This window comes from Chrysemys picta, chromosome 5, assembly GCF_011386835.1.
Source record: "Chrysemys picta bellii isolate R12L10 chromosome 5, ASM1138683v2, whole genome shotgun sequence".
NCBI lineage: Eukaryota > Metazoa > Chordata > Testudines > Emydidae > Chrysemys > Chrysemys picta.
Window position 1 is genome coordinate 48373456 of NC_088795.1, and position 14047 is coordinate 48387502.

Sequence of the window (14047 nt, forward strand, 5' to 3'; positions counted from 1 at the left end):
ATGGTAGCTCATTAAGCTGAAGGCATCACTAAGTAGCCTCAGAAAGGAATATGGGATGAGAATAAGATGTGAATCAGAAAGCATTTACTGTCTTAATTAAAAAAGTGGAGCACATTATTGAAGCACATTACTGAGTTGTCTTGGATAACATTTTCAGTATTACAAAGATTTCAAGAAACCCTGCTATGCTGTTCTTTTGCCTACTGCCTCTCCTTCTGTTTCTACAAGCAAGGGCTTGCCATAATGGCAACAAGGTGAAATTTTTTTCTATAGCCAAGTAAATGAAGACTGGATAACATAGCACACTAAAGGGAATATGTACCAATGTGAAAATTGAGTTTTTAATAATAAACACATATGGAGAAGTCATCTGGTGTATTGTAAAGTAAAATATGGACAATTTAAAAAGTAACATCTGAAATTTACATATTAATGGTACCTTTTTGAGATACTTGATTAACTGCATTTCCTGATTTTATTTCAACAAGAACAGTATTAAAAAAAAAAACCCACAGAGAATTAGACCAAGTATTGATCTAGTTACAAAAACTTGAAAGGGTAAAAGACACAACAGACAGTCATGGATGGAGAGAGAGAAATGACTAATCAAAGTGCACAATGCACATATGTACCTTTGCTATTTCTTTTTTAATGCTGATCTGGAAAAAAGCTGTTTATCTGTTAATACTGTTGCAAAAAAAATAATCTTATAGCATCAACTTATTTTATAAAATAAAGAAGTACATTACAGTAAGCAAATTTACTGTTTTGGACACCATTTTATTGTGTGTCCTGTGGAAATTTCTCTATCCCAGATAAACTGTATTTCATTATGTAAAGAAGATTTCAGGAGTGTGCTGTATAAGAGGTATTTGGAACGCACTTTGCTGTAGGGCTTGCACCAGTGAAGCGATATGCTATACCAATGAAGCTATCATTGTAATCAATGCTTGGTTTAATTCTTTGTGGTTTTAAAAAAATCATGTTGTTCTGTTGAAACAAAATCAGGAAACATTGTCAGACATTGTCCTATATTTCTGGGGCAAGCCACTCAATTATCCCTCTTTCTTACACTATGCCACTTTCACCATCTACTGTCTAAAATGCAATGTAAGGCCTGGTCTACACTACGACTTTAATTCGGATTTAGCAGCGTTAAATCGAATTAACCCTGCACCCATCCACACAACGAAGCCATTTAATTCAAAATAAAGGGCTCTTTAAATCGATTTCTGTACTCCACCCCGACGAGCGGAGTAGCGCCAAAATCAATTTTATCATTTCGAATTAGGGTTAGTGTGGCCTCAATTTGATGGTATTGGCCTCCGGGAGCTATCCCACAATGCACCATTGTGACCGCTCTGGACAGCAATCTGAACTCGGATGCACTGGCCAGGTAGACCTGAAAAGCCCCGCGAACATTTGAATTTCATTTCCTGTTTGTCCAGTGTGGAGAGCACAGGTGACCACAGATAGCTCATCAGCACAGGTAACCATGCAGGCTGATAATCGAAAAAGAGCACTAGCATGGACCGTACGGGAGGTACTGGATCTGATCGCTATATGGGGAGAGGATTCAGTGCTAGCAGAACTTCGTTCAAAAAGACGAAATGAAAAAACTTTTGAAAAAATCTCCAAGGGCATGATGGAGAGAGGCCACAATAGGGACTCAGATCAGTGCCGTGTGAAAGTCAAGGAGCACAGTCAAGCCTATCAAAAAACAAAGGAGGCAAACGGTCACTCCGGGTCAGAGCCGCGGACATGCCGCTTCTACGACGAGCTGCATGCAGTTCTAGGGGGGGCCGCCACCACTACCCCACCTCTGACCGTGGATTCCGAGGCGGGGATAATCTCATCAGCTACACCTGAGGATTCTGCGTACGGGGAAGAGGAGGAGGAGGAGGACGAGCTTGCAGAGAGCACCCAGCACTCCGTTCTCCCCAACAGCCAGGAGCTTTTTCTCAGCCTGACTGAAGTACCCTCCCAACCCTCCCAACCCAGTATCCAAGACCACGACCCCATGGAAGGGACCTCAGGTGAGTTTACCTTTTAAAATATAAAACTTGTTTTAAAAGCAAGCGTTTTTAATGATTACTTTGCCCTGAGGACTTGGGATGCATTCGCAGCCAGTACAGCTACTGGAAAAGTCTGTTAACATGTCTGAGGATGGAGCGGAAATCCTCCAGGGACATCTCCATGAAGCTCTCCTGGAGGTACTCCAAAAGCCTTGCCACAAGGTTTCTGGGCAGTGCAGCCTTATTCCGTCCTCCATGGTAGGACACTTGACCGTGCCATGCTGGTATCATTGCATGACAAAGCCTGGCAGCGTATGGCCCCGGTGTTTGCTAGCATTCAAGCAACATCCGTTCTTTATCTTGCTGTGTAATCCTCAGGAGAGTGATATCGCTCATGGTAACCTGGTTGAAATATGGGAATTTAATTAAGGGGACATAGGTGGCAGTTCCTACTGGGCTGTTTGCCTGTGGCTGAAAAAAAATCCTTCCCTGCAGTTAGCCAAGCGCAGGGGGGGAATTGGCCCAGAGCTTTTCGTGTTTGGCTAGCAGGGATCTTCCCTGATACCAGCCACGTGGTGGGGGGAGGGATAAAGCGATCATCCAGAGAATTGGATGGGGGGGGGGTGGTTAGTTTGTTTTCTGCTGCTGAATGTTAACAGGAAAACCGCAGCACTCAACAGGCTTTGCTTGGTATGTGGGAAAGGAGGGCACAGAAGCCGAAAGACCATGGCTTACCATGGCCGCATGCAAGCCGAATTCTGTTGCCCGGACCTGCGTCTGTGATCTCTAGCAGCAAAGCCACAGGCACTCAATATTAAGAGGCAAAATGCGACCTTGCACAGAAATCACATGTGCTATGTAATGTGAATAGTGTTGGTCACCATGAAAGAGTATAAGCATTGTTCTGCAAAATGTATCTTTTAAAAAAATTCTCTCCTTTTTTCCCTCCCTCCAGCAGCTGCAAATTCTTCAAGCCTCCCTCCTCCATCCCGAAGGCTATCACAGATAAGGCGTCGGAAAAAGAAGACGCGAGACGAGATGTTCGCAGAAATCATGGAATCCACCCGCAGTGACAGAGCTCATCTGAATGAGTGGAAGGACACGGTTTCAAAGTATAGGAAAGAAGCCAGTGAACGTGAGGACATGAGGGACCAACGGGAGGACAGGAGGGACCAACGTGAGGAGAGGAGAGACGCTCGAGATGAGAGGTGGCGGCAGGAAGATCAGAGGAGTCAGGATGCAACGCTGGGGCTGCTGCGTGAGCAAACAGACATGCTCCGGGGTCCGGTGGAGTTTCAGGAACGGCAGCAGGATAACAGAGTGCCGCTACAGCTCCTGTATAACTCCCCTCCCCCCTCACCATTTTCCATAGCCTCCTCACCCAGACGTGTAAGAACGTTGGTGGGGAGGCTCCGTACACCTTCCCATTCCAACCCAGTGGACAGCCCAAGCAAAAGGCTGTCATTTTTTTAACCTTTTTTTAGTGGCCTTTTCCTTCCCGCCGATCCTCCTCCCAAACCCCATCTGGGTTCCCTCCCTCTTTTTATAATCTATTAATAAAGAATAAATGATTTTTAAACGATAGTGACTTTATTTGGTTTGAAAGTAAGCTGGGGGAAAGGGGTGGGTGGGTTCCTTACAGAGAATGAGTCAATAAAGGGGGCAGGTTTTCATGAAGGAGAAACAAACAGATATTTCACACTGTAGCCTGGCCAGTCATGAAACTGGTTTTCAAAGCTTCTCTGATACACAACGCTTCCTGGTGTGTCCTTCTAATCGCCCTGGTGTCTGGCTGCGCGTAATTAGCAGCCAGGCGATTTGCCTCAGCCTCCCACCCCACCATAAAGGTCTCCCCCTTACTTTCACGAGATTGTGGAGCACACAGCAAGCAGAAATAACAATGGGGAGATTGGTTTGGCTGAGGTCTGAGCGAGTCAGTAACGATCACCAGCGACCTTTTAAACGGCCAAATGCACATTCTACCACCATTCTGCACTTGCTCAGCCTGTAGTTGAACAGCTCCTGACTCCTGTCCAGGCTGCCTGTGTATGGCTTCATGAGCCATGGCATTAAGGGGTAGGCTGGGTCCCCAAGAATAACTATTGGCATTTCAACATCCCCAACAGTTATTTTCTGGTCCGGAAAGTAAGTCCCTTGCTGCAGCCCTTTAAACAGAGTAGTGTTCCTGAAGACGCGAGCGTCATGAACCCTTCCTGGCCAGCCCACGTTGATGTTGGTGAAATGTCCCTTGTGATCCACAAGTGCTTGCAGCACCATTGAAAAGTACCCCTTGAGGTTTATGTACTGGGTACCCTGGTGCTCCGGTGCCAAGATAGGGATATGGGTTCCATCTATCGCCCCACCACAGTTAGGGAATCCCATTGCAGCAAAGCCATCCACTATGACCTGCACATTTCCCAGAGTCACTACCTTTCGTAGCAGCACCTGAGTGATTGCTTTGGCTACTTGCATCACAGCAGCCCTCACAGTAGATTTGCCCACTCCAAATTGATTCCCGACTGACCGGTAGCTGTGTGGCGTTGCAAGCTTCCACAGGGCTATCGCCACTCGCTTCTCAACTGTGAGGGCTGCTCTCATCTTGGTATTCTGGCGTTTCAGGCAGGGGACAGCAAGTCACAAAGTTCCATGAAAGTGCCCTTACGCATGTGAAAGTTCCGCAGTTACTGGGAATCATCCCACACCTGCAACACTATGCGGTCCCACCAGTCTGTGCTTGTTTCCCTTGCCCAGAATCGGCGTTCCATGGATAGAACCTGCCCCATTAACAACATGATCTCCAAAGCACTGGGGCCCACAGTTTGACAGAATTCTGTGTCCGTGTCCATGTCCATGTCCATGTCCATGTCCTCATTACGCTTGTCACTGCGCTGCCGCCACCGCTGCCTCCTCGCCTCGTTTTTCTGGTCCTGGCTCAGCATAAACTCCAGGAGAACGCGCGAGGTGTTTACAATGTTCTTGACTGCTGTCTTGAGCTGAGCGGGCTCCATGCTTGCCGTGGTATGGAGTCTGCTGCAGTGTTCACCCAGGAAAAAAGGCGCGAAATGGTTGTCTGCCGTCCATTGCTTTCATGCAGGGAGGGAGGGGTGAGGCTGTACCCAGAACCACCTGCGACAATGTGTTTTGTCCCATCAGGCACTGGGATCTCAACCCAGAATTCCAATGGGCAGGGGAGACTGCGGGAACTATGGGATAGCTATGCGATAGCTACCCACAGTGCAATGCTCCAGAAATCGACGCTAGCCCTGGAACATGGACGCACACCGCTGAATTAATGTGCTTAGTGTGGCCACATACATTCGACTTTATACAATCTGTTTCCCAAATTCGAATTATATAAATTCGGATTAATCCCGTAGTGTAGACATACCCTAAGTCTTGTCCCTTGCTGGAACATGTTGTCATTGGATTGGTAATGTTGCTTTTAGAAGAGGAAGAATAGAATGGAAGGTGGTGTGAGAAGAAAAGAAACCATGTTCTGGCAAAGGCCCTAAGACAACAAAGCAGCTGTGAAGTTCAGCTGGCTGAAGCACTAGCAGCAGTCAGTGAAGATAAAAAATAATAATTTTGTGTTCCTGGATCTCATACCTTTGGTATATAATCATTGAATTTGGGGCAAAGCAACCACCTGCCCACATTGATTTTACAAGGAAACTTTTACAAGAGAGCACACTATTAGGGAAGATCTCAGTTTAAAAGACTGATTTAAAATATCTCCACACATACCAGACATAATTCTGTTCCAGTTAAACAAGTGTAAACCAGAGTGACTCCACTGAGTGAATCCTAACCTCCCTCTAGCCCAGATTTAGGTGTCAAATTCCTTTACAAGGGTATGGTTTAGGACACACTCCTTCCCTGGCACCTTAGGCAGTGAGGCACCTAGCATGCTGGCTTCTGTGAATCCCATTCTGAGGAACTGTATTGGGGTTGACAGACCCCACACAGAGACCAAGCAAAGGAAGGAGCAGTACTGGACTAAAGGGAATTAGGCACCTAACTCCAGGACAGAAGGAGGCACCTCCCTCTATTCCTGATTCACAGCCATGAACCATCTCCTGGAGTTAGACACTATCTAATGAGAGAATAGGGGGATGTGATAATGAGCCCCTCCCGTCTTATATCCAATAGCTTAGTGGCTAGAGCACTCAGCTGGGGTGTGGGAAAGCCAGATTCGATCCCCACTCTGCCTGAAATGAGCAAGGACTTGAATGTAGATCTCCCAACTCCAGGTAATTGTCCCAACCACTGGGCTATACAGTCAATCTGTCTTTCTCTGTCCCAATGACTAAGTATTTTTAAAACAACTTAATCTGAGAAAAATCACAATCTGCTCATAGACAATTTTGAACAAGGAAAGCAGGCAAATTTCATAGAATACATTATTTCTGAATATGAATGTGTTTGGAATTTTTACCCAACTGTACAAGAAATAATGGTTGTTCTCTTCCCTGTCCATCAAAGTTTAGACAAATTATCATGGTCACACAAATACACATATTTTCACATGCTGTCCTAATGAACCCTCTCTCTCTCTCTCTCTCTCTCTCTCTCTCTCTATATATATATATATCTCAAGAGCAGTTGAGGATACTAGCTAGAGTTTATAGTAGTAAGGTGTTTGGCAATTGGTTGAAATACTGTAAAGCCCATGAAAGTGACCCAATATAATTAGCTGATGATAACTTTCTCTTCTGAGATTGATTCTTTTTCATTACATTTCAGGTTGAGTGCAAGTGTACAGAATAATATCCCATGGCAGTGAACAGGAAGATGAAACTCAATAAAAACCGGGGATGAAAAAGAAAATTCATTTATAGTTTGTGTTAGTTTGTTGCTGCTGTAAACACAACTACACACTTTTATCCCATAAAGAAGAAAGTCAACATGTAATATTTGTTCATTTTAACCCTCTGTGTTCTTTATCCAATATGAGAAAATATATGAAAAAGAATTATATGAAGGCACCATGCCATGGGCACTCAGACATCAACTCCCAGCACATAGTGCCAGCCTGTCTCACTAAATGTAAGCTGGAGAGACTGAAGTTTAAAGTAGCATGCTGCGTGCATAACTTGTCTGTCTTTGGGCTAAATTCTTCTGACCATACTCACGCTATTGATTCCAATGGGAGTCTTGTCTGAATAAATTGGAGGGTTATACTGAGAAGAGAGTGAGGAAAAGGACGCCCCTGCAGCAGCAGGAGTCCCTTGAGGCATATAGGTTGAATGAGTCAGAATAGCTCAAGGAGTAGCCTCTGCAGCAGCTGCTGGACCCTACACCTCTTCCCTCAAGCCCTCCGGCTGTGGGCCTTTTCACATCCCTTTGCAAACACATTTATTTTAATAGAAATATGCATAACTCTAGAGGCAAAGAATGCTTCTGATCCCTGTAATCTACTCTAGAACACAGCTGAAACTTCAGCTGATCTTCAGAGTGTGGTATTTCCATATGTCTGTAGGTGAGTTTGAATTATGGTTGAATATTTTGGCCTTGTTATTCTATTCCTGCCTACAACTTTTATGGTCTGTATCTATGTGCACCGCAGTCCAAAATTTGGTCCCTTATTTTTAAACTCTTTTCATCTCCCCATGTTCAGGGCACCACTAATAGCTGGAAAGAACCCAGAAAAGAATATATACTTATGGTATACCTAAAATTCCTATTACTATGGAAATATGTATTAAATATAATCCATTGATTCTGAGATATCTGTTCTGTTTTCTGAATGTGAAAATGCAGGTTATCATCACACCAAAGGCCTTTATCCAAATTTCACCATTCATCTTAATTTCCTTCCTTTGACAATTTCACTCTCTATGTTCCTTCTCAGCTGAATTAATAAAGCAAGCATTCTTATCAGAAAACAGGGCCTCATTGGAAACTAGCAGATAGCAACAGCACTGTATCAAAGATCTTAAAATACAACAAATCTACTTATTTTTTAATATTGAAAAATATTTTGCTGTATTTTTATTTCAATTATGTTGACATTACAAATATCCATTCAAAAAGGTATAAAATTTAGTGTAAATAGTAGTATGTTCAAAATTTTTCTTTGAATCAAAATGAATAGAATTATTTTTGCTTGTTTAACTTCAACATTTCTCTATGGTGTTAGAAACCCAAGTATAACATGATAGGGCTAATGTATAAGAACCAGCATGTCACACAAGATGAGCAATATACAGAAGATAAACAAAAAACATACATTTGAAAAATAAATTGAATTTTAGTTTTGCTTTTAGTAGTTTAAACATTTACAGCAATGATACTCTTTGGGATGTTTAATATATGGGGCCAAATCTTTAGCTAGTGTAAACTAATAAGAACATAAAAATGGCTCTACTGGATCAGACCAAAGGTCCATCTAGCCCAGTATTCTGTCTTCTGACAGTGGCCAATGCCAGGTGCCCCAGAGGGAATGAACAGAACATGTAATCATCAAGTGATCCATCCCCTGTTGCTCATTCCCAGCTTCTGGCAAACAGAGGCGAGGGACACCATTCCTGCTCATCCTGGCTAATAGTCATTGATCGACTTATCCTCCATGAATGTATCTAGTTCTTTTTTGAACCCTTTAATGGTCTTGGCCTTCACAACATCCTCTGGCAAGGAGTTCCACAGGTTGACTATGTATTGTGTGAATAAATACTTCCTTTTATTTGTTTTAAACCTGTTGGCTATTAATTTCATTTGGTGATCCTTAGTTCTTGTGTTATGAGAAGTAGTAAACAGCACTTCCTTATCTACTTTCTCTACACCTGTCATGATTTTATAGACCTCTATCATATCTCCCCTTAGCGGTCTCTTTTCCAAGCTGAAAAGTCCCAGTCTTATTAATCTCTTCTCATATGGAAGCCATTCCATAGCCTGAATCATTTTTGTTGTCCTTTTCTGAACCTTTTCCAATTTCAATATATATATTTTTTTAAATGGGGCGACCACATCTGCACACGGTATTCAAGATGTGGGCATACCATGGATTTATATAGAGGCAACATGATATTCTGTCCTATTATCTATCCCTTTCTTAATTACTCCCAGCATTGTGTTCACTTTTTTGATTGCTGCTGCACATTGAGTGGATGTTTTCACAGAACTATCCACAATGACTCCAAGATCTCTTTCTTGAGTGGTAACAGCTAATTTAGACTCCTCCATTTTGTAGCTATAGTTGTGATTATGATTTCCAACATGCATTGCTTCCCATTTATCAACATTGAATTTCAAATGCCCCCTCAAAGAATTCTACTAGATTGGGAAGGCATGATTTCCCTTTACTAAAATCATGTTGACTCTTCCTCAACAAATTATGTTCATGTATATGTCTGTTAATATTGTTCTTTATTATAGTTTCAACCATTTTGCCTGGTACTGAACTCAGGCTTACAGGCCCATAATTGCCAGGATCACATCTGGAGCCCTTTTTAAAAACTGGCATCACGTTAGCCAGTCATCTGGTACAGAAGCTGATTTAAATGATAGGTTACAGACTACAGTTAGTAGTTCTGCAATTTCACATTTGAGTTCCTTCAGAACTCTTGGGTAAATACCATCTGGTCCTGGTGACATATTGTTCTTTAATTTATCAATTCGTTCCAAAATCTCCTTTAATGTTACCTCAATCTGGGACAGTTCCTAAGATCTGTCACCTAAAAAGAATGGCTTGGGTTTGGGAATCTCCCTCACATTCTCAGCCATGAGGACCAATGCAAAGAATTCATTTAGTTTCTCCGCAATGGCCATATCGTCCCTGATTGCTCCTTTAGCACCTCAATTGTCCAGTGGCCCCACTGGTTGTTTAGCAGGCTTCCTGCTTCTGATGTACTTAAAAAAAATTGCTATTACTTTCTGAGTCTTTGGCTAACTATTCCTCAAATTCTTTTTTGGCCTTCCTAATTGTATTTTTATACTTCATTTGCCAGTGTTTATGCTCCTTTCTATTTTTTTTAAAATTTGGGGTATACATTTAAGTTGAGCCTCTATTATGGTATCTTTAAAAAGTTTCCACACAGCTTGCAGAGATTTCACTTTTGGCACTGTACCCTTTAATTTCTGTTTAACTAACCTCCTCATTTTTGTGTAGTTCCCCTTTCTGAAATTAAATGCTACAGTGCTGGCTACATAATGTTGCTTTATTGGTCTCTCAAGATTGATCTTGCACTCCTTACCCCTGTGAGTGTTCACATAGTTATCAGTGGAATTATTTTCATTAGTAAGGGCTGAAAGAACGGGTCCATTATTTCGAGTTACAGAAATGATCTGCTTTCATAACAAAACATCAGAAGCTGACTCTTCCTTTCTCCGTTTTTATAAGGCACTCATAACCAAAGTGCGACCTCATGGTGCTATGCTGATTTATACTGAGTATCTGCTACACAATTTTATCTTGACAGTTCCCCTTTAATTTTTTTTCTTTTTCTTCTTAATTTACATTCAACATTTTCTACATTTAAAGTCACATTAAAACTCTCTCTACAGTGCAGCCAGGTTGAATAATAACACAGTACTTCTTCAGCATACTGGAAGAGCTCCGCATCATTTTGTGCCTCACTTTGCACCTGAAGCATATCATTATATTCAGCAATACCATATGGTCTGCTGTGCACTAAGCATTTGGTTTTCAACTATGAATGTCAATTGGAAATAAATACTTGTAAATGGTAAGCAGTACAGAAAAGACACAAGAGTTCAGACACGCATTTGTTTTGAATTACATAGTTCTGTACATTCAAAGAATATTTTTACATGTACATATTGCATCCCTACAATTAAAGATGAGATGTGCTGGACGTTGGAAAAAAGAGGCATTTTTTTATTTAAGGGTTTGTATATGTATAGTAATAATGGAAGCTATCGTTCCATTAGAGTGAGCTATTTCTTGTCTCTTATGTGTAATAACAGAGTTAGTAACACTATTTTTGAATGCAGAGGACAGACCCAAAGCCCTCTGAAGTCAATAGAAAGACTATCTACTTGGATCTGACTGTTTGACTGCAGTGAGACACATGGGAGTTAATGAGAGGGGACGACTGTGCCTTTCAACTTGCCTGGGGGATATTTGCTCTTTATTGGAAAAATGCTAGACAGTCAGAGATGTCCATTCCACAAGGAGTTTACTCTCGAGAAAGATGAGAGCCCTTCCCAGGGAAGTTAAGGAGACACTAGGATAAGTTCCATTAAATTATGTGAAACATATACATGTTATCTTTTACCCAGATGTTGCAGTTATGGGTGCCATTATGTCACATGGATTAAAACAAACAAACAAACAGAACTTAAGTAAAAAAAAAATTCCTCTGAAAAATGGTTTAAATGTGTTGCAGGAGGTTACACTTAAATCATTCCCTCCATTTGGTTCAAGCGGTATTCTCTGTTTTATTTACAGGGAATCTCTCTCAATCAGAGTAGTGAAACGAAAGTAAGTTGTTCAAAATGGGAACAGTCTGATAACAATGCCACTTTATATCTAGGATTCTCTAGGTGAGTCATGCAATGCATTCTGGAGCTCTTCAAACCTGAGAAAGTCACTGGATATACAAGTTTGAATACAGCCGCAAATTGGGTCCCAACATACTTGATCAGATCTACCTTGAAGTTGACTCTTCTACTACTCCAATGGCAATATCAGCAATGGTTGGAGCATGCTGGAGGTTGAAGGTGGTTCAGAGGTGGAAAAACAATAGTATTCACTGTATCAAAGCTAAAGAGATCAACTATTTGTACAAGATAGAAAATGGAATGCCACCAAACAGGGATTCAAGATCAGGAGAGAAAAACATTGGGATGGTCTTGGGACAGATAGTTGAACAGAAGAAAATGATGCTAAACTAGCAGTCAGCCAGGGAGAGGGGGGAGTGGGCTGTCCTGTTTTCCCTCCCCTCCTATGCTAAACCACACTGGCAAACCACTCCAGGGACACTTGTTCCCACTGGCTACTACTAATACTAACTATTCTATGAAGAAACTGTTTTTTGGGGGCTTATTATGACAAATTCAAATATCTGACCTTTCTGAGGAATGGTCATCACTAACTGAAAGGTACCATGCACGGGGGGTTCATGTCGAGATTTTCACAATTGTAAGTCTTTAATGAAAATGTTTGTAGGAGAAAATGCCATATTTGACTTACTTTATGTCTTTCCATATACCAAGAAAAATCTAGTCTGTGTTTTGGCTCTTGAATATTTATTTTTTAGAGGAGATGAGCTGAAACAAAATCAGAGATGTGCCATCCCAAACTTTGTGGGAAGAGAGAAGATCAGAATACAAATCAAAATTACTGGATCCTCTCTTTGTAATGTACTGAACTAAATCCAAACACATCTAAATTTTGAAGTGTTCAAGATCCAAATTATAATTTCATGGTTCAGGCACATCTCTCACATCCACAGAAATGTAGGTTTGAATCTGAGTTCTTCCTAAAATCCTAGGCAAATGTTCCCTCATTTCCCTCAAATCAATCCAGTGAATATACAACAGGTTGTAGGATGTAAAATGTAAAAGTTTGATATCATAACATTTGGTGAATAAAAATATTAACTCAGTTCAGGACATAAGAAATATTTGGTACATCACATATAGATGAACCTCAGAGTATTATTATTATTGTTTATGATTGTAATTGATTCATCCTGAAGCCCCAGTCAGGAGTTCATTAATAGCACAGGATGTTTCTGAGTAAGTTGCATGCAAATTCACAAATATCACCAGGCACAGTGTTTACTACTGTAAATGGTCTCACTGACTTCATTGGAAACACTCATATAAGTTAAATGACTCAAATGCATGGGTATTTTCAGAATCCAAATCAAAACCATTTTCTTATTGTTAAGTAGGCTGGACAAATTCTAACATTCTGAAACAAAGCCAGAGAATCATCTCTAAAACAACATTCATTATTTTTTAGGTGTGGTCAGTCTCTTTAGCTATGTGAACAAAACCCAGATAACACAGTTCTTGTGACCCAAAGGACAGCTCCATCTTACAGCACAGTAACTATTTATCTCTATCTGTATTAATGTTGTTACTGTTGTGTGGCAATCTTTCACTGAAGTGAGTTACCATCAAGAAGATTTGAGGAGGAAGAAATGACAATTATGACCCAAAATATTGGCAGGCAGGCAGAACCCTCAGTTAAATCTTCTTTTTAAAGCCCAGCCTGAGCAGCTGTGCTAAGGTGATCTGCAGGGAAGCTAGTGCTCAGGAATGGAGGGAATCCATCCTAGTAGTACACAGAGGGGCTCTGGAGTTATCCAACCCTGAGACTCTGAGGCTTTATTATTCCATCTCTGTGTGTATGCACAAAGAGGCCATAAGGGTCTAGATAGCATCCTGCCGAATTCCTTGGCACTCCCATGGAGAGGGCTGCCACAGAACAAAGGTCCATGTCATGCAGGGTGTGCACTTTCCTGCATGACTCACTACATCCTGTTTCTCCTTGTGCAGCCACATGCCATCACTTCTAGTGCCAAGGGATAGTTCACAACTCATAGCTATGTTCTCTAATAGGCCATGATTTAGGGAGCCAGCCGTAAATAAAGTGGAAGTGAAATCAAACCATCCATCATCTAGCAGAAAAATACTAAATGCAGTCAGAGGAATATATATATAGAAAGTAAAAAATGGGAGAGATAAAAGAGAATTACAAAATGTGTGTGTGCGTGTGTGTGTGCGTGTGTGTGTGTGTGCATACACAGAGGATTTGGGGGAAGAGTATATGAAGTGGAACATAGAATCAATGAAATAGAAAAGCAGGTTAAAACTGAAAAACGTTAACACCAAATTAGGAAAGGAAACCAACTTCCTCAGGGAAAAACATAACCACAAGAATAGATCACACCACAATACAATTTGACTTCTAGAAATCCCCTAAGGAGTAGAGGGCACCCATACAGAAGAATTCTTGAGAAAACTGATATGCATGATATCTAAGATGAATTTCTAAAATATATTCCTATTATTGAAAGAGCAACCATATGCTCAGATGGTGTCATCCTCTCTAGAGTATT

The 14047-nt window shown here is 41.4% G+C and overlaps 1 protein-coding gene across 1 annotated transcript; it reads left to right on the forward strand.

Annotated features, from left to right (window-relative positions):
• Positions 1-1495: 1495 nt before the first annotated feature.
• On the forward strand, positions 1496-11870 carry LOC135983865 (chromatin assembly factor 1 subunit A-like). The gene is made up of 3 exons (XM_065597437.1): positions 1496-2036; positions 2971-3404; positions 11622-11870. The coding sequence occupies exons 1-3, from the start codon at positions 1496-1498 to the stop codon at positions 11868-11870; spliced, it is 1224 nt and encodes a 407-aa protein (XP_065453509.1).
• Positions 11871-14047: the final 2177 nt, after the last annotated feature.

Coding starts and splice junctions, on each gene's coding strand:
- LOC135983865 (XM_065597437.1), top strand. CDS start 1,496: ATGCAGGCTGATAATCGAAAAAGAGCACTAGCATGGACCGTACGGGAG. Junction 2,037..2,970: donor CCCCATGGAAGGGACCTCAG/GTGAGTTTACCT, acceptor CCCTCCCTCCAG/CAGCTGCAAATTCTTCAAGC. Junction 3,405..11,621: donor TAGCCTCCTCACCCAGACGT/GTAAGAACGTTG, acceptor ATACTTGATCAG/ATCTACCTTGAAGTTGACTC.